Source organism: Betta splendens, chromosome 14 (assembly GCF_900634795.4).
Source record: "Betta splendens chromosome 14, fBetSpl5.4, whole genome shotgun sequence".
In the NCBI taxonomy this organism is placed as follows: domain Eukaryota; kingdom Metazoa; phylum Chordata; class Actinopteri; order Anabantiformes; family Osphronemidae; genus Betta; species Betta splendens.
This window is the reverse complement of record NC_040894.2, coordinates 4,921,148-4,942,780: the sequence shown is the minus strand read 5'-3', so window position 1 is coordinate 4,942,780 and position 21,633 is coordinate 4,921,148. Positions and strand designations below refer to the sequence as shown.

Sequence of the window (21,633 nt, the reverse complement as noted above, 5' to 3'; positions counted from 1 at the left end):
CACTCACATCACCTCCGTCTTCATGAGATAACACTGGGACTGCTGTTTTTTTACATGCTTGGCAGCTTTTTCATTTGTTCATTGCATAACAGTGTGACACACAACAACTGAGCCATCTCCATGACGACCGTGCAAATGAAGACCACCAGATGTTGAAAGTTCTGGAAAAGCTGGTAATTACAGCAGTGAAGCTCCATTTACACTATTTTGAAAATTATGTGATATCGCCATCGTATAAAAAACATTTCAGGCCCATGTACAATTTAAATGCAAGGATTTAACTAAAAAAAATGAAATTAAAAGTTTAACATTTTTAACAATACACTAATATCATCACAAAGTTGAATAAATCATATTAAAAAGCAGAGAAATTCACGTTAATTAGATCCTTTCTGTCAAATCTGTGTCACCGCCCTGATTTAATTGACTTGCATTAATTCAACAACAGCTGCGTGTGAGGGATGGTCTCCATATATAACACTGACACACAATGAAGCAGCAATCAGCAGCAGCAATGATTAGCAACACAAACAGTCTTCACACGGCTGCTCGCTAAAGAATTGCCCATCGACATTAATACTGGGTCGTCTGAGGCTCCATTGTTGCCTCATATTTCACTGTCACCTTGTGATTTAGCGGGTCTCAGGCTACCACTGACAGAGGAAGGTATTTAAACCATATTGTCTCGGCTGGGCCCCTTAAACAGGTCTATTACTACAACCCCGGAGCACAATAGTTTAATCCTTTCTAGGGCTTAAATATGTGAAGGTTTCATTTAACAGTAACAATAAGCTACGACTTCCCTCATGAGGCAGTTTTGACAGAATAGATCTATGAACAGTGCTGCAAATATACATCAACGTATCTGCACTAAGGCTCTGACACGCAAAGAACGCATCCACGTGCACAGTCTCCGTGTTCTCCTTCCATCCGTCGCACTGACAAACTCCCCATCATTTCTAACTCTTGTTCTGTCCCGTTCTCTCTCTCTCTCCCCCCGAGTCAAGTGAATTGATCCAGTGCACTCTGCGAACGCATTAGCGCAGATTAGAGAGGACTCCAGAAAGAGGCGCGCGGAATAAAAGCAGGAAGAATTAATTCATTCCACATTGAATTTTCCCCCTCTCCTTCGAGGTTCCCAATTATACAGCTCACTAGGGACCACTGCGTCCTACAACGTCTATACAACCTGCCTGAAGATGCTCGATATGCCGTGCAACAGGAGCCTGGGGGGAGGCAGGGCGCACAGTCTTTGTAGGAACCCGCTCTCACATACGCAGCAGCTCCAGCACGGGAACACACACGTCCCCGGGGCATCGCTACACATGTACAGCACCAGACTAATCTCTCCGTGCGTACACTTCCCACCCATGTACAAGAGCATCACGAAAAGATGAGAGGGCTGATGCAAACAGCAGCAACTCGAGTCTCGTGACTTACAATGTCGGAAAAGAAAAGCCGGGCGAGAGCAGAAAACAGTGAGAGAGAGAGAGAGAGAGAGAGAGAAAGAGATAAGTGTCCAGACAATCATCATCACACCTCCAAGATGCAACATCTGGCAGGTTAAGACTAAAACCTGGGAGATACAAGAACAAATGAGGGCGAAAGAGCAGGGAGGAAATTGAAAAATGATCTGAAAGTAATGTCTTCAATATAAACATTAACATCAAATGTATGTATAGTCTCCATTTATTGTTGCTTCCATAAAAATGATGGATGCTTGAGAATTTCTGCGCCTATTATTCGTGGCGTCGGGCTTTTAATTGATGTATAAATAAACACGCTGTCTAAATGGCAATAAGGTTGATCACAAGCAGCCCGAGCACACTTGAGTGCACTCGAGCAGCGCCACTGCTGTCGCCGGGCGCACAAAAAAAGATTACTAATTAGTTTTATGAGGGAACATGATTCTTTTGAATACACGCTCTTAACCTTCGATCTCGCCTTTCACTCCCGTGTTCGTGCCCGCGGCGCTGGAAAAGCTCTCACCCGTAATCACATAACACACATGAGAGGCCTGGTGGTTAAAGGACCCACACACACACACACACACACACACACACGGACCCACACAATGCCTCTGGCCTCAGGATATAGAGGCTTGGTGCTGCCACACCATCTCTCCTCCTGGGCAAAGGAAGCGCTGACCTCACCGTCTCACTAGCGACTTGTTTTTGTTTTGGCAGCGTCAGGACAATTAGGATTGGTCAGGTGCACGGCTGTTTATTCCATATGATTACGGTCCCAAGCAAAGCAAGGAATCAACAAGCAGCTGTACGAAAATCAACCTATTTCCCATGTTTCAGGGGTTTAATAAAAATCTGACGGCTAATTAATCATTTATAAACTAATTACTTTCAATACTAAATTAAACAACACAACTTAAGATAAATGACTGCACTGTATACGTTTATCCTCTTGTCTGCTAAAACCTTAAAAAACAGACCCACCTGGTTGAGATGAAATTAAGAGGAGGTACCAGAAGTGAACACTACAGCCGAAAACTAGACTCCAACCCACACCTGCTTCATCTGTTCTGTTAAATAGGTTGCGGCAAAGAAGGTGTTTACATACTGTACACCACATGTATGTCCAGGTTACATACAGCAGCACAAAAACAGAAAAGGAAGCTTTTATTTGTGGAGTGAGAATTTTATAATTGTCCCTAAAATACTCCTCTTGTGCTGCATTGGCTAAATTCCACTACTTGTAATTAATAATAATTAATATTCCAATGGGAACCTAATTTAAAAACAAAGCCTCTCATGTATAATATATAATATAGTAAGTGTTACTCTTCCACCCTGGGGCCCTACTTCTAATTCTGTCCAGCTCTGCAGTGCTGCTCACTGAGACCCAGAAGGAAGCTGGCACCCAGCTTGGCATCGCTCTGCCCGTGTTGGGGAGGTGAGAGACCGAGGAGGGTCGGGGTCAGTGCCAGGACCGTCTTCACGCCACAAAGAGCTTATAGGAGCACTGGCCAGCCAGAACCAGCTCTCATAAGAGGCTTGAAAAACAAACAGGCCCTCTCTCCATCCCACTTCTCACCGGCTACACGGCTCAGAAGTCCACAGCGACCTCAGAGGACAGTGGCCTGTTTTGTGAGCTAACAATCACCGACACCTTTTTGATCTTTTACACACAGTATATTTTGTTACGCAATCTTTAATTTCCCCTGAGCCCCAGATCATCACAGGCCATGTGTGAGTGAGTGGTGGGGGCTCAGACTGTCATGATCTGTGTTTTTGTTCTTGTCATGATCTGTGTTTTTGTTCTAGCTGATTCCTTGTCTTATTTTGGTTCCAGGTTCCGTTTCCTGTTTTATTTTGGTAGTCCCCCGGTCTCTGTTTTGTGTTCTAGCTTCACTCCCGAGTCATGTCACGTCACAGCTGTTCTTGTTTCACCCGGTCGTTATCCTCACCTGCGCTGCATCAGTAATCACTCACCCGTGTATTTAGTCACCTCCTGTTCCCGTAGTCACTTGCCAGATTGTCGTATTCGAGTTCCCTGAGTGTTCGTGTTTCATGAGTTGAGTTCCCTGAGTGTTCGTGTTTCTCGTGTCGTGTTCCTGTCTGTATCGTGTATCCTGCCCGACCCTGGACTGTCTACTTACCGTGAGTTTTTGCCTGTTCCCTGTCTGTACCTTCGCCGAGCCTTGTCGTGTATGACCTGGACCGTCTGACCGTGCCTTTAAGAATAAACCTTTTGTGGATTATAATATCGCCTCCGTGCTGTGCGTGTGGGTTCGCCGTCTGCCTGCTTCGAGTCCCTGACACAGACACGGTTTAATGTAACAACATTAGAAGCCCGTTCTGGCTGGACATGCTCCAGAGCAGACACTCCTCAGATCGTTGACCATGATTGACAGATTTGTCATTAATAACACATTTTTCAGCTCACATCTGAATTTTGAATGCTACAATACTTTGTGATTTGATCCAGTGAAACAACACTAATTCATCATACAAACTAAAAGACCGGGGTATAAAGAAAAAACTAATCACCATCATATCTCAGGTCTTCTACTAAACAACAGGTTCAGGTGTTTTTCATCTCAGTTAATTTCAGTGTATTCTGAAAAGCCCGGCATCAATTTTAATCATTGTTATTTAATTGGAAACGATCTCTCACAGACCCACCACAGCCCATTATGCAGTCAAACGAGCCATTATGCTGTCTGATTACTATGACTGACTGTTGAAAATTGGATGACTATCAAGGCCAACGCTGGCAAAAGAGGCACCTGTTGCTCGTTACGGCTGTCAGAGATGACAGGTCAGCGGGGCGAGTGGACGGTCAATGGCCACCTCCTCTGCCTCTGCACATTAAATTGAGCCTTTGGAGCCAGCATCATCAATATGCAACTTCAAAGCCTCTGGGAGTACACAGGAGAGGCGCTAGGTGTGTTTGTTTAGTGTGTGTGTATGTGTGTGTGTGTATCTGTTAGCATGTGTGGCTCATTACTCATTTGTGTCCCCTGAGTGAGCTGTGGCCATTCAGTCCCTTTGTGCGCTGAGCGAGCGGAGAGACGAGAGGCCCATCTAGACATGAGATCACAGATTATACACTTAACGCTTCGCCAAGAGGACTCGACGAAGCACAAGAGAGCAAAATTGAAGGCGAGCGAGGGAGAGAGGGGGAAAGAAATGCAGCTAGAGAGAAAGGGAGAAAAACAAACAAAGAGGAGACGAAGGAGTGAAGTACAAAGGAGAAGAGAAAGTGCAAGTGTGAGCAAGCGAACGGGAGAAACAGAGGGGACAATGAAAACGAGGGCAAGGCAACAACTGAATGCTATTGTGCTTTCTTATCGGGATGCCAGAGAGGTTTTATTGCCCACAGCCTTACAATGTGCAGCAGGAGGCTTAGCGAGCTGATGATGACCATGGCAAATCTGTAAAAAGACATGGATTACACTGGGGCTAAACTGGCCACTAAACACTCAATCGGTTGTTTGCATGACCTCATTCTGGTATCGATAAAAGCAGATTCAGGATAAAGCACGTTATAAAACTGACTGACAAAAACTAAATAAACTGGAGTCACTGAGGCCCTGAGGCTATTAGTTAATGCATTCATTTGTCAATCTACTGAATATTAATTAATATTAAGAGCAATTTCCATAATTAATTAACTGTTGAGGTGATTTTTTAATGCAACCAAACAGGCGGTCGCACCAGCAACAAGACGACGTCACCTCTATCCCGTTATTATTAGCTTGAGATTTTAGACATGAAATGATCCAGTGGAAAAGCCCTGGGTCAGTCACTGTCGACAGCACCAGAAAAGACAAAACAAGCGGAGGTGACAGGGTGGCGCTGAAAAAACGCAGTGCATGTGTCACCCCCTCTCTCACTCCGGCTATGATTTGATCAACAGTTACATGTTGACTGACTGTAGCTTCCAGACACGTACGAAAAGGGGGGGTGGACTTCATTTCCCATGGGTCTTTGTACCAGCGCCTGCACAGATGGCAGATGGAAGAAACTATATCCAAAGCAATAACGTCACAATCACACAGTCATCATAATAAAGATGTTAGTCGTGTGCATGGAGCCAGAAGCTGTTATAGATGAAATATACATATTTTAGCGAAAGTGCAGATTCTGCAACGGAGCAGTTTTAGGACTGATGCAAAGAGAAGCAAACAAACAAGCCGATGCATCAGCCAGACATGCCTCCAAACACACTTTCCAATGAGCCATGAATTATCTGCTGCCTCAAGGTTTGCTTCCCCCCCACACATATAATTTTTGGTTAAAGCTTTTGGACTGAGAACACGGCCATTAAACAACAATGGTGTAAGAAAAGCTACAGGCGACGTTTGCACTGAAACATAATGTAAAAAGATCAAAGAAATGCAGAAATGAAACCATTTTCACAGTTAACAACACAGTTAACTAGAAATGCTGAGCGTCGAGCCAAATTTTACGGCCAAAATAAGTTTTATTTATGAGTCATCCTGTCATTTGAGGGGTTAATGTGGCGTGTGGAATAAAAATTAAAAATAAAAAATTGTGGCCCGTGAGCAAAGAAGTCTTGTTTACAGTGCGCCACTGTGATCCTGTCAAGCGTGAGGAAGGGGACACATTCCAGTCGAGCTCCTGATCCCTACAATTTAGCAAATAAGAGTTCGTCTTACTGTTCCATTTGATTCAAAACACCAACGTTTGTATTCGCAGTGCCAGGAGCTGTACCCTGGGCACATTTTCAGCAAAAATAACCATGAACGTGCGTCTGTACATACATCAAAGGAAAGCGAAGCTATTGAGTGTTCCCATGTATTGGCTTGTCAGTTTCTATTAATACTGCCAGAAACCAAAAAGGGAGCGCTGGATGAAAAAGGAGTGAGAGAAGGTGAGATGAGACAGTAATAACCTGCTGAGATCTGTCTTTATGAAGCCTCTAGAAAGCCTTTGCTTCACTGCAGACCAGTTCAGTGTGCATTTTCCCACCTCCAACATCTGACTCAAGCCTTAAGTGTGAGCTTGAAACATACTGTGCGCACACATCCCTACAAACGCACATCAAATCTCGAACACATGACAAAGTGCGCTAAAACACACACACACACACACACTCGCATTCGAAAAGCAAAAGCCTTTTAAACATTTCACTGCAAAAAGTTGTGTGGATCTTAGTCATTCTCACATCCTCTCTTGCTCACTTCGTCACCAACACATACTCAGACATGCTCACAACAGCAGCAGCAGCAGCAGCAGCGATTCGCACGGATGACAGATGAATGAAGAGGAGAACTGCGGGGACGCAGGGAAATGTTCCAACGTAATCTATAATCAAAATAAATGAGGAAGCGACAAGCATGTGATTAGTTAAGATTTTTCAAAAGTCAGCGTACTGGAGTGGGAGGCAAAGCAGCTTTAAATAGAGCCGAGGAGAACAGGGAAAGAGATCCAGAGAGAAAAGGACGACCGCCACAAAGCGAGGTCAGACGTTGCAAACAGGGCAGGAGCACAAATGCGCAGCAACAGTAATGGTGTGAATGTTTTGCACAGAGAAATGACAGATAAACAGAGCGGACGGAGCCTTTTCAGCACAGCGGACAGCTCCTGCTCGCTCTGCTGACAGGTCCACGGGCCGCGTGAAGCTACAGCAGAAATCCTCCACGAAGAGGCTGCGGAATCCAACGACGAGCAGCCGAAACCGCATTAAAACCAGCACGTTTGTTTTACAGGACCAAACGTCTGTGACAACACAACAAAACGCACGCAGCTGTGGGACTTTTACGACCCCGACCCACATCCAATACGCTTCCTGCACTGCAGCCAAGTGATCAGAACTCTGACTTCATAAAATGTCTGCCACCTGACCGGCCAAAGAGGCTTAGTAACGGATCTAGCAATAAGCCTTGTCGCATGCTATTAGGTAACAAACAAAAAAAACATTTTTCCCTTTTGTTTCTTAGAAAACACCACACACAAACGCATGTTGTCACACTGTGCCGCGGATTATTGCACAACGCCACAACAACGTTAAGTCTGATTCAACTGGTTTATTTTAACAGACTAAGGGTAAATGTTAAAACGGCCACAAACCATTTTAGCATTTAAATGTAGTGACCGAACGCAGCGTTTGAGACTAACTAGTAATGGAGAACTGCTTAGACCCGTGCCTCCAGCTGAGGTAATAATTCACTGCACTTTCTCATGAATAAATTTACATCCATCTTTATGCAACATCACCGGCTCAAGCTATGGCCTGCTCTGTTGGGTTTTACTGGTTCATCCGGGGGCAATCACCGTTAGTTTCTCTTCATGAAAATAAGGAATTGTAATGCACCCTAATTACCAAACTACAGTATGATAGAAACACTGAAAGCCTACAACTGATCAGCTACTGTGGCAGAACTGCAACTGTTAAGACCTTAGGAATTATTATAGTGCAACAGTAAAAAGGCAGGAAGGACAGAGCAGAAAGAAGAGCACGAAGCTAATCAGAGATGCTATTTTCCACCAGACACAGAACGAGCTGGCTGAATGAAAAGGTTGGTGTCCAACTGCTGCCGTTTTTGTTTCTGTGCCCTATTCGACTTGGGGAAAAACCTGATTCTGTCGAGGACAAATGATGGTTGAGTTTCTTCCTCAGGTTTCATTTTTCTTCCTCAAGACAGGCAGTGATGAGGGCATCCTTCTGTGTTATGTCACAAGAGCATCAAAAGGAAGAACTCAAGGCTAAGACACAGTGCTTTAACAAGCCCGACGCGTCCAGTCTCCAGACTCAACTCAAACGGTCTCATTTCAAAGAACCTGACAGGAAGTGAAATCCTACAGGGCATCCTGCATCTTGCTCACTGGACTCATCAGAGATGAAAACAAAGAAAAAGAGAGAGTAACTGAGCGTTATGACTCAATATGAACTTCTTCCTGTGCACCTGCGGTACAAGTAACAACTGAGCAACAAAGGTCTAGCAGGTCTAGTGTTTCATGAAAAGCCTTTAGCCGAATGTGTGTGTGCCTCACTCTGTCTGTGAGACAAAGCAGGTGTAGACAAGCTGATGCTAAGTTCAAAGGTCAACAGATAAGCCCTGCAGACCTGACTCAGACCAGCCTGGTGGCAATTCAGGATCACTAATCTGTTTGTCTGGTCAAGTGTATGTGTTGCAGCTGATAGCACGTGTGTAAGTACACACAAACACACATCTGTGTGTGTTCACCACTCACTGAAACAATGGGCAGCAATGTTCCAGCTGATGGAGGATAAGAGAGGCAGCAAACAGCTCCAATGAGTCTGGGTGATCCATCACCATGAGACAGGGCTGGAAAATCACACACACATGCATTAAGCACGCCTGAACGAGGCAGTGTGTTGTACTGTCCTGGACTGTTAACACGCCCACACAGCCCACACAGTAAATGTATCAATAAAAGATCAGAAAAGAACATTTTCAGTTGTGATGATTCAATAAATGAGCATTCGGACCAATGGTAAATTCTTCCAAGAACCATTTTTCACATCATCTTCCTTTGTTGCCGTTTGTGTATTTGCCTTCAGGAGATCTAGATGAAGCTTCCATTCCAATGGAATAACTTACAAACAGCTCCATCATCCTGCAGGATGTTTTCATACTGATGGATAACTGATAGTCAACATTAAAAGCTTAACTTTCAGAAACTAGAGGCAACTAAAATTAAATGATGAGAAGTGGAAGGTAGAATATTCTTTACAAACTACCACAAAAACAGGCTTCTACACAGCAATACACTCTCCGTCACACACAATCTAGGTTCAGAATGTCATCAAGATGCCTCCTTAAAAAGAAACGCAGGTTTCCCAGATGAAGATGTCAAATGTCAAATGCACTCACAGAAAACAATTTCCTATCAAAAGGTCATATCAACACATTCTCAAATATCACAGTCCATTGCCAGCGTGCTCTCCCAACCTTAAAGGCTCGCGCTCGTGAAGGCCAAAGACTTGAAAGAGAAAAATAAACATTTGGTTTCAAAAGGATTGTAAGATTAAGATAAGAAAAAAAACTTCCAAGTTCAAGTCGAAAATACCCCTTAAGATGGAAGAGGATGAGCGCTCCCAACCTTATCCCAGTAAGTGACGTAATAATGTCTGAGACCATTCATTCAAAGAGAAAGAATAAGCACGAGTGTGTGTGTGTGTTCTGTGACAAATTACTGAAGCACTGATTTGGCTCCGTGCATTATCTGGACCACAGCCGTGAGCTCCACGTTTCGTATCGCAGCCTAAAAGGTTTCCTGGAAGCAGAAGCTGAACGCAGCAGAGGGCCGGGCGACGGTCAACATGGAGGGTACAGGTGCATTAGGTAAAGAGGATGGGGGGGGGGGATATGAGTCAGTGCCGCTGCCAGCTTTTAGCTGCTAACCCTCTCCTTCAGCTCCTACCTCCCAATGTTTCTGTGTGAAAAGGTTCACAGGAGGGGTAAGAAAAAAAACTGTTGCTACCAGGAACGACGACTTCACAGGATGAGTGAGAATGTTTTATTCTTTCCAAATCTCTTTTTTTTGCCTCCTGATCAAAATCATGTACACGTCTGAGAGCTTATTCTGGCCTAGCTCTCCTTCCTTCACTCAGTCTCATTTGCGTTGGGCTTGATAGAGAATGACTAACAAATCAAATGCGCTGAGAAGGACTAGCTAGCACTGCAGGCGATGGATGAGCACAACAGTGAGCTGGTAGATGTCCAGGGTGTAAAATAACATGAGGAGTAGTCGTTTAATACACACATACAAACGCACACACTACAAAGTTTGCCGTAATGGACCGTCATCCAATGCAGAATGCAGCATGATGAATAGCTGCACAGCCAGCTATACTTCACAGATGTGTGTGTGAGATGTTAAGGGAGGGAGGCGAAGTAGGCCAGCATGAATATAAAATCACCCCTGCCAGGCAGCGATGTGGGCTACAAGGAGGAAGGGAGCAGCGCCTGTATTTTTCATGTGCGTGCGTTTGTGTGTGTGTCGCCAGAGAAAATGTGCAGATGGAGGTGTGGGAGACTAAAGCGAAGGTTGGTGGGATCATTCATTTCTCTCTCTCTCTCCGAGGCGTCCAGGAAACAGGTAACACACACACAGGCACGTTGAGTTTAATTTGGGAACGAGTGCATAGTAGGTGACAGACTAAAACACACACACACACACACACACACACACACACACACACACACACACACACACACACACACACACACACACACACACACACACACACACACACACTTTCATTATAACAATACAATTCATTTATTTTAAAGATTAACTGTTTAGTTTCAACATGCGTAAAAATATTCATTATATTACAAAGATTCCGGTGACTTTTCTTTCACTGACTGGTTGGATTCACTTGCAGCGCGATTACACTCCCTGAACCCACCGTGTTTCTTCACTTTCTATTAGCTCGGATCAGTTCTCACCAGCTGAACCGTTAATTGGACAGTAGCAATTACCAGACGGCGCCACTGATTTAAACTTCTTCAATGGATCTATCTTTATCTAAGGCAATAAAACCTACACGCGTTAGTGCAGTCGGGCTATTATACTGTAAGTTTAATCAAAAAGTGATTCATATTAATGATAACAGCAGTGAGACTGTAGCACAAACAGAGGACGCCTCTGCTTGGTTTAACAGGGCTACGTTTACAGATCAGTAGCTGATAATGAGCACATTTCTAAAACTAAAAGGTTTCAGCAGGAGTTCAAGAAATAACAAATAAAAAACCTGCACATAAAACCACTCCTCACACAGTTTGGGCCGAGGTTCCATTTGTCAGCTCCCTCCATCCCTCTCTTCAACTTTAGACACAATTAAAGCCTATAACACTACGTAAGAGGTGATGCCACACATACTGGTAACAGCAGATAACTTCCCTCCAGGCTTCTGTGGCTCCAAATGTGGCGAGGACGAGTGGAAAGAGACAGTAAGTGTCGAAAAAGGAACAGAGGAGGAACAGCAAGGCAGACGGCTCTATTACCTCCTCACAATAGGGATCATCCACACTCATCCACCAGTCGCTTCACCCAACCAGGGAATCTGGGAGCGAGGGATGAGATTACACCGAGGGGTTAGGGAGATGGACGTGCTTACAGCACATAAAGAATAAAGATATAGAAGAAGTGACAGAGAAGTAACAAAAGGTGCCGCTGAGCCAAGATTGGACTTTTTTTTTTTTTACACTCTCCTCGTTCCCAGATTGTGACCTACGGAAAATCTGACATGGTTCATCCTCAGAGAAATCCCAGCATCAGGAAATAGGAGCTAATGAAGGATGAGGAGGAATTTATGGAAGTGGAGCAAAAGCCAGAAGAGTAAGACAAGGAGCGGTGAGCAGTTTAGCCTGGACACTTAACTCTTCACATACTCACATTTTGTGACTTAATTATTGTGATTTTTTTTCTTTCCAAAAGACATTCATCAGGCTGTAAAGGGAGTTTCCAGGATCCCACTGTGAGAGTTATACCAGCAACCTCCATTTACACAAAGGAATGCTAACACTGCTAACAAGCCAGCAGAAGCTAATCCCCCCGACGTGAAAGGAAAACATTCAATTAAAACGTTGCGCTTCACTCTGAAGATGTACAAACTCTTCCCTTTACTCGGGTCTGTGGGACCCCTGCTGGATTTCAATCCCGTGTCACCAGGAGCAGCGGAGAGGAGTGCACTAATACACAAGGCGTGATGAGGCTCCGCAGGGGGGCGGAAACTCATCAGACCCCCACAGAACTCTGAGCAGCCGGACCCGCGAGGCACTCCAGAAGAAAAGAGCACCTGAAGGACAGACTTTTCATTTTTCTCTCCTCCTTTAGTTCACCATCGCTCTCTCTGATTGACCCGATGAGAAGCGAGCGTTGGCGTCCGCCCCGTCTCTGTCTGTCTGGATCACGCAGAGGTCAGGACATTCCCGGCTGTCAGACAGAAAAGCGAAGCCGGTCCCGACCAAACCGTCGCGTGTGCACATGCACGCAGGGCACCACGTACGGACATTCTGAGTAGCTTTTGTCCCTTGGGTCAGAACCGGTGCTGCCGTCACGGGCCCCGGTCACACCCCGACTAAGCCTCTCTGCAGCATTACAGCAGCTCATCTATCCCCATAATAACTGCTAGCATCATCTCGCTCGGTGAAGATAAACAAAATGTGCATCGGCAAACTGAGACTTTATTGTCCTTCAAGCTGCTGATTTAACTGAGGCTCATATTTGCCCTTCCCCCATGAAACAACATCATAATCTACAAGTCTTTATTACAATTCATTCCTTTTTTCAAGCTAAATGGAAAACAAGTTCTATTTTGTCTCTCTTAGTTGTGAAGTTACTTAAAGGGTTAAGACAAACACATATGAGAACTGAATTCTTAATTTACATAATCAGGGCCTGGCTGTAAATGACATGAAACCGACCTGTCAATGCTGACCCTATGACAGCGTCAGTGTCATAGATCCTGTTCACTCTTAGAACCTTTGCCAGGATCACGAGAGGTAAATTCACCAAAGCTGTGGCCCAGCATCACTAAATAGACCTTTAGAGTCTTCTTGTGGGATCTTTGTTTTGACAGCCATCCGCATGGCTGTCCAAGCACATCATAATGTGTTGTTATTTCCTCTGCATGGCCACACAGCAGATTAGTGGTGCGGGGGAACGTTTAGCCTATGCCCCAAGTCCGCAGCCACAGGGCAAACTCGGAAAACAGTTAGATTCAATTCAATTCTGTAGCGTCGTTTCAAAGCGCCTCAGGCCAAATGCACTGTAAAGCGTTTTAAAACTGAGTGACTCTAGAATCTAAAGCATAAGAGTCAGAGTCAAATTAGTTTTTATGACACTGTCCTTATTTTTCCAACCACTCTTTATCTTTTAAGAAGTCTCAGCAGGTTTGTGCGTGAATGTGCGTTTCTGAGTCTCACACGTGTGTGTCACATTCATTGTGATGCGCCGGCTTCAACCCGGCTGCTGCAGACTCTGTATCAGGTGACCTTGGTGATGCTGGAGCGCGTGGCGGAGAATAATGAGACGTTTGCTAACACTCTACGGGGCCACAGGTGGGGATTGACGCCGCCATGAGATATTAAAACTGGCCACGGAGGAAGCTGAACGGTAGAAAAAAGTAAAGACGACGAGACCAAGAGAGAGGCAGCGCGTGTCAACAGACTTTTTCTGTGCCAGACACAGCGTTTTGATCCAAAAAAAGGCATAACAACTAGATAAAGCTGTCTATAAATAAGCACAGCTGGTGTCGTACTTAGGCAGGCGGACTGATAGCGCTGCCTGTAGACACACTAGGAGCAGACCTCTCAATGCTTCCAATAAAAAAATACATATACGACAATATATTTGAGGTGGAAGGATCACATGTCAACCCTGTTCCTACTGTCAACAGACATCCCTCCTCATGTCTCCCTCCAATAATTCAACATCACAATATGCCAGAGCAAACAGCCTCAGACTGGGATGGAAGCAAAGTGACTGACCAATAAATGGAAGAATTTGAGGTTTCAATCCACAGACCCACTAGTGTTGCAGGGGGAGAGAAGGCAGTGTCCTCTAAAAGGATGACACAACCATTAAATGGGTCCATTACCACACCATAAAGCATCCTGGCCTGGACAGAGCACCATCTGTAATAGTGGACCCCAACCTTTTTGGCCAGTGACCACAATGCAAAGTCCACCAGTGACTCACTGAAGGGTCCTGAATATACAGTGCCCATGGGTTATGACCCAGGCCTGTTTTTATACGCTTTATACGTTAATCATGTAGATCCAAAACAGAATAAATGAACTAAACTGGAATTGCTGAAATGTTTTATATGTCATGACCTCTCTCTGACCCCTTCTCGAAGCAGCGATACCCCCAAAGGCTCCATATACCTGGACATATTTATATGCGCAGCAGGGTGACAAATTAAAGACAAGCAAATAAAGTGGGGAAACGGAACTAATGCAGATGTTTCCCTGTGAGCCTCATAGAATAGCTTAATGAGAATGTAAATGATGTGCACCCCAAGCTATTACCTTCACAGCCCCCTCATGTCAACCCAGCTGCTGCCTATTGGGGCTTTTAAAGTGATATGCCTCACAGGTTTTCATCAAAAACACTAAATTGGGTCATGATTTTTGGAAAAATAGCACAAGTCCCGGCAGTCGAGATCCAAGCGTTAGATTTGCGGTGACCCACGGTGCCTCCAACCCATCCGCATGCGAAACCAGCCTTTTTCCCCCCTAGTGACCACACTTCAGCCCCGACGGCACAAACTTCCCTTTGTCCCGATGCCGCCGCTTGACGCCGTGCTCGCCGGCGCAACGATCCGAGACGGAGGGAGACAAAGAAGGAGCGCGAGAGACATAACGACGTCGTGGCAGAGAAGCCCGGAAGTGGAAAAGCAACGCCAGGTGGCCAAGCGTCTGGAGGCAGGCAGTCAAAGAGCAGCGTTGCCATGACAACTGTGATGCCTTGTTGGTGATAATAGCTGAGCACCCCCACACACACAGTACGCGTGGTCCTATACTGTAGGTGCACTACATGTACTGCGTGTTTACTTTTATTCATGCAGTTTTCCCACAATATTAAAAACCAACATTTCTTTCCATCACAGCAACGCGGGCAGAAATAGACGCGAGCCAACGCTGCTGATTTACTCTTGTTTGCTGCTGAATCATTACATCTTCCCCCTCCGTTTCTCCTCGCCGGCGTCCCAAAGACGCCGCAGTTCATCACTTTCCGACGACCAGCGCCGCGCGGCAAAGAACAGGGGCCGTATCTGATCCGGCTGACGAGCCATCTGTTCACGAGCCGCAACGGGTTCTGATCAATACGTCCTCGGTGGACGGACTGTGGCTGCTGTGGTCTCCCACATTGACTGGAATAATAGATCGGCCTCTCAGTCACGGCGGGCTCATTGTAGCGGCACTATGATCACCGAGGTTTCCTGCCTCCACACCTCTTTGTCTCAACTCTTTTAATTAAGGAGCTGGGCAACAGAATTCCCTAACAGGCTTAGCTATTGGCAGCCACGCAACCAGAACTGATTGTTCAATTCACAATTTAGCAAGTAAAGCGGCGTGCGACGCGGAAAAAAAAAAAAAAAAAAAAAAAGCGCACCACGATGATTTGTTAGTGTGTCGCGCTTCGGAGCGTTGAGGCATCGGACCGGCGTTCGCGAGTGAATGCAGGTGTTTATGTATAACAGGGAACATTTCAGATGAACGCTCCGATGAGCTTCCACTGATCTGATGTGGACCGATCCAGAGGCCGTCCCTCTTCTGCTGCATCAGCTGGTGATTTCTGAGCACATAGCCACTGCAGCATCCTACCACCTCATCCTCCTCCTCCTCCACTCTCGCTTCTCCTCCCCCACCCACAACCCCCCCACCTCGCCTCCTCCTCCACCTGCTTTTAAATGCATGGCGCTGCCCTGCCAGGCCAGTCTGTGCGCGCAGCATCATACCTCTCAGCCCTCCGAGTGAGCGAGGAGACTGTGGAACAGGATGGATTGTTATCAGCTTGCACAGCCAAGGGGGTTATAAGGGATAGAGACAAGGTCGGACTGAGCTAGCAAAGCCCCCCTGCTCGTCCGTGTAGTACCCATAATCAGCTGGGAGATGAGAGGCGACCTGAATCCGGACGGCCTGCCGGTCTGACTGAGAGAAAAATGGTTTAGCCCGGCTGAAGGCTGTTCTGCTTCAGGCATCCAGCGGCTAAATAGGCCAGCGGCAGCGTGAAACAGTCAACCACTAAAGAGCACGGCACTGCTATCAGGTCATAATTTACATCAACATTACCCTAGCTCTTTCTTAAAAGAGAATGAATAAGGATGAGAGTAACCACCCCCCCTTCATCATGCAGTACACGCCATCGCCTGATGCATGGAGGAGGAGGGAAAACAACCTGGCAGCATCCAGCACACGCGTCCTATATCCTCCCAGCGCATTAGAGCCTCAGAACTGCATGCGCTGTACGTTCTGCTCATCTGTTTCATAACGGCATCACATGAACACAACATCAACAGCTACACTCCGGTGTTTGCTCTGTTTCGGGCCCTGGCGGAGGGGGGGGGGGGGGTGATGGAGAAGGGGGGAGGGATGGCCACGTACATCAGAGCAGATCCATAAACAAACTGCTGCTTCAGACACAGTGAAATAAAGCACAAACCGCTTCGCAGCTACCTATACATCACTCCTTTGCGCACAGGACGCAGGGCCCTGCCTTCAACAATGGGCCTGTGCATAATTTTAAGCGATCCACGCGCACACACACACACGCGCACGCCTATGCCGACGGATAGCATAATGCTAGTCGGCCTTTGTCCGCGTTGAATTAATTCGCTTCGGCGCGACACGGACGCGCGTTAAAACCCCATCTCGCTCATTAGGAATGCCGAATTCATTCCGTTCGGCTCCGCGACTTGCGCGCGGCGCGGCGCCGCGGCCGTCTGCGCGTTTGCCGCCACCTGCCCGTGCCTCGCATCGGGGTACATATCGGGGTCAGGTGAACAGCCTGCGTGCACCGTCTCCCTTCTGCGAACGCGGTATCGCCGCCGCACCGCGAACGTGTCATTTAGTCAACAATGGCCGGCGATTAGACTCTCCCCCCGGTGCCTCGGTGGGGTCACATGCTTCATTCAAACCTCTAGGCTTTACAATGATACAGCTTTATGCACCCCCCCCCAGCACACGGCCTTATGAATGCTCCGGTTTATCCGCAGAATAGATAAATCCCACATCCATCCTCCGAACAAACAAATGACATCATCCCCTGAAAGCCACATAACCGGGCTAGCGGAGCGTCGTAAATAAAACATAGCGGGTTGAGGCGCAGTGATTCTGCTCTTTCTATGGCTGCCTTTCTGTTTTCTGCCCGGTCCTGCTTCCACTCACCAGGTTTAGCACCGTCTCCACGATGTCCCGATTGCTAACCTCCCCGACCTGGATCAGGCCCACCAGCACGGCGAATTTCATCTGGATATTCCTGATGGGCACGGCGGGGTTGATCACCCCGGCCGGGAGGACCATAGAGCCGGCTGCGGACACCATCCTCTCCCCGGTGGCGCCGGAGCCAGCGCCCGCGGCGAACTGCTGCTGCTGCGGCGGCGGCGGCGGCGGCGGCGGCGCTGAGGCGCCCGGCGGAGGCTGCGCGTCTCGGTCTGTGTCCGCGAGCGAGGAAGCAGAGCCCGGTGGTGCTGAAGCCGGCTTCTCGCTCGACATTTCCCCTCGGCAACAGGGAGGAGAGGAGCGGTCGCCGCTGTCTCTCACACCTGCTCTACAAGCTTGGGCGTCTGCTGCTGCACGAAACACATCCGAGGGAGGGAAAACAAGGGACGGGAGGCGTTTCAAAACCCGGGAAATTGGCCCTATCCTCCAGAAAACGTGAAAGGATTCATGGGGCTAGAAAAAAAAGGATGGAGGTTTGACAGAGCGGTAGCCTACGCTTCTCCCCCTCTCGCGCGCGCTCTCTCTCTCCCGTTGGCAGGTTGCAGTCAGTGCGGTCGTCGAGCACAGAGCGCCATGTTGACGCCCCCTGTCTGCGGTAGCGCGCTCTAGCCGCGCATGCGCACTCGGCTGCTTTCTCGGCGAGGCGCTGGAGCGGAATGACATGGAGCCGAGCATGCATGGGTTCATACAGAGCTCAGCTCCACCTAAACAACTGCATATTTAGTTTAATTTAATCTTGCGATGGTTCTAATATTGGGCAAATGTTCAACACCAAATAATACATGAATACAGAATTTTAATAATAATAAATAAATATTTAGAAGCTATTTTGGGTGCAGTGCAGGCAGTTTCAGTTTGGTTTTGCAGACAGACACTATTTATATATTCAGCAGGCTCCCATCAGTTCCACTGGTCTTCAATACAACTCTTTGTTTGCTTATTAAGCATGATGATTGAGCATCTTCACCTCGCTTCTTTGTGTCTTACAGTATCCTGCGGTGTCCGTGCATCCTCGTGGCCACTAGTTCACTACCTGTATGTGTGAATAAGCCTGTTTCACACTCCATGTGTTCCTCCAACAGGGCACATCTGCTGGGTAGGATTTCCATTAGCAATGAAGCTACAGCGGCTGGTTTGTCGCCCCGCCTCTGCCTGTTGTGTGTGCGTGTATGTGTGTGTGTCTGTCTGAGTGTATCTTCACATAGGCACTGATGGCAGGCTCTTTGATGTGTCGCTTCTTATTTTTCTTGAGATGGTGACCGATGACAGGGATGACAAGGGTGTGTGTGTATGTGTGTGTGTGAGAGACGCGGGGGTGTCGTTTTCACATTTGCACACGTGAACGTGCACACGTGCGCTCATTAGAGAGCTTTACAGAGCATCAGGGGCCACTCTCTGTTTTGTTCACCTCGACCCAAGCATCATCACGCACACGCATGACGAAAGTGAAGGAGGCTCACACTTAGTCGCACACTCACATGTGGCGCTTTGCATCCGTTAACACACTTCTCTTGCGCTCATAGAAACAATGTCTCGAGCTAACACGTGCTCTCAGATGCGGACACACACACACACACACAAAACACACACACACACACACACAAACGAGCACAATAGGCTCACACGCAAACACACTCCTCTTTGTTTCCAGACAAAGACTCTGCAGCTTTGTCATGATTCAACAAAAGACCTTCTTTAGCAGAAAGAGAGGTCTTAACCAGGATCTGGTTGGTGATTGGGTAAAAGCACTCACATTGTTCTCCCTCCCGTTCCCTCCCCCGCTCACCCGCTCCGTCTCTTTCCCCTCTCTCACCTGTAGTAGAGGTGCAGAGGTTGAGGGCAGGCATTTTCCTCCATGTTGCAATGTGTCTTTGTGCACGGTGTTGCCAGCGATCAGAGCGCCGGAGCTTCGGAGCGGCTCCGACACCATGAGGATCAGGCTGGAAGAGTACAGCAGAAGTGACACCTGTCAGAAAACATTTGATCAGAACGCATGGAGAAAATTGTAGCTTGTTTCTCGGAGATGCTCCTGTGCAACAGCTGCGGCTGGATTTGGTTTCACTCCTCTTTCAGCAAGAATGAAACCCAGGTTTCAGGCGTTAACAAAGCAGAGCTCTGTCTGTGCTGCCAGGGGCAACTGAAGGGCTGACCCCAGACAGTGGCAGAGCACAGGTAATAACTTCCTGTTTTCACAGCGAGGTGTGGTCATCATCATCAAGATGGCTCTGTGTGTGTGTGTGTGTGTGTGTGTGTGTGTGTACAGAGGGATGAAGATGGAAAGCAGCCAAATAGAGGTGGCACAACACAGCTGCCGTCTCCTCCCATGCACTTTGCCAATTAATCATTTCGGATCTGTTTCTTCATTGTATATTTCTCTCTCTATAATATAGAAAAATAAAAATATTTAAAGCAAGGCCGACTTTTCGAACTGATTATAAAAGTCTAATTATTTCTCCCTAATTCTTTATTTATTCCAATTTTAGAAGAGAGCCGGACACGGCAGAGCTGAGTGGATTAATTCCCACTCATGCAGCTGCTCGCTTGATGCTTCAGTGCTGCATATTGTGGCACCACACTGTGGTCGAGGGGCATTAGGAGGATTTACTCAGTGCCACTTTTACTTAGAGCCTTTGCAGTTTGACAACAAGAAGGTCATATTTTCTTAAAGTGTTTCCCCTGTAATGAAAAAACAAATATATATTTATATATCCTCAAAATCAAATGCATTTGTAGCTTTTGTCTATTTTACTTTTTTCATCCCAAAGGAGTGGAAACGCCTTCATCCTTTTGAACAGTCATTAAACTAGAAAAATACTTTTTGCATAATAACAGCAGGATCTGAAATATGAAAAAAGCACTTTTGACATTCTCTGCAGAAACTGACTTACAGATTTACAGCAGACCCTTATTTTCTCTTGACTCAATTTCTGTAGCTAATTGCACACGGTTACCAGGCCTGTACTGTAAATACAGCTGCCAACAAAGCCTCATCAATAATTCATTCAATGCATAATTTATTCACTGATGACCTTATGATGGCAGTGTGCAGAAATACAGTGGTTAGCCAGTCTCAGTGGAGATGCATCTGTTTCCCCCAGCTCTCCCTCTCCTCGCTGCTCGTCCCTCATCGGACGCAGTGCAGATAAAGAACAATAGAAATAAACACTCAAAGTTCATCAGTGCAAACACCAACTGAGAGTTGATGGGGTGAATTATGATGTGTAATGACTGGAGGGGAGAGATGTTTTCCACTTCCACGGCCATCACTCCTATAGGAGTCATTTATGTTATTATCTAAAGCATGTGTGACGTTAATAACAGTAAAAGGAAAACCTCAACTTCCATCTGTATGTGCTGTAATATTCACTTAACAGATATTTGGTGGTGTGTAAAAATGTTGTTAAATGAATTAGTTGCAGTGTTTTATAAAACCAAATAAACGCATTTTTTTTTTTAATTTTCAGGGGAACTTGCCTTCCGAGGTAATTATCGGTCTCAAAAGGTGAACTCGCCTGAAATCCGCCGCGTTTTAAAGACTTCTCCTGTGTTATTTTTCTGCACATCCGCCAATGCACCGCAGACAGAACGGCACAGTAGCGAATTCCGCTTTAAATGCACGCATTTTAACCTGGATTTAAGTCGCAGCCCACGGCCACGAGTTCCTTTCGACATCACCGTTCACTTCCCTAACGCTCCTCCCCACTCCCCCACTTGACTAATGTGATCTGAGTGGACCAGTCATCTATGTTTATCATTTGTGTGGATTAAAAACCGGTGCGTGCACACAGAGACGTCTATTGATAGGATGAAGCTTTTGAAAGGCGTTGCAGGCTGTTCCTGTGTCTTCCAGAAGGGGTCGCTGTGAGATCTCACTGAAGAGTATGTCTGTAAATAAGTTTCTGTTATTATTATTATTATTATTATTATTATTATTATTATTATTATTATTATTATTATTATTATTATTATTATTCAGCATGTAAGTGGAACTATTCCTAATGATGGAAACACTTTGTGCATGGTCATGTTTCTTGTTGTCTTTGATTAAAGGAATAATTCATAACAGTAGTGTGTTTCGAGGAGGATGACAGACTGAAGACTGTCATTGCTGACAAAAAGCATTCCAGAATAAGACGGACGCCTTAGAAAATCGATGCTTGATTTACCTCATCAGAAATGTTTTTGTTTTTCAACTGTAATTTGCAGCATAATGTTCCTCATTTATC

At 46.3% G+C, this 21,633-nt stretch overlaps 1 protein-coding gene across 7 annotated transcripts in view; it reads right to left on the bottom strand.

Annotated features, from left to right (window-relative positions):
* Positions 1-18,002, bottom strand: part of nbeaa (neurobeachin a) — a 61,239-nt gene extending 43,237 nt beyond the window's left edge. For all 7 annotated transcript variants that reach the window (XM_029174654.3, XM_029174656.3, XM_029174655.3 and 4 more), the window contains exon 1: positions 17,354-18,002. In XM_029174654.3, coding sequence (XP_029030487.1) covers positions 17,354-17,680 — 327 coding nt within the window. In that variant the 5' untranslated portion in view covers positions 17,681-18,002. The remainder of the gene's footprint in view (positions 1-17,353) is intronic.
* Between the last annotated feature and the right edge of the window lie 3,631 nt (positions 18,003-21,633).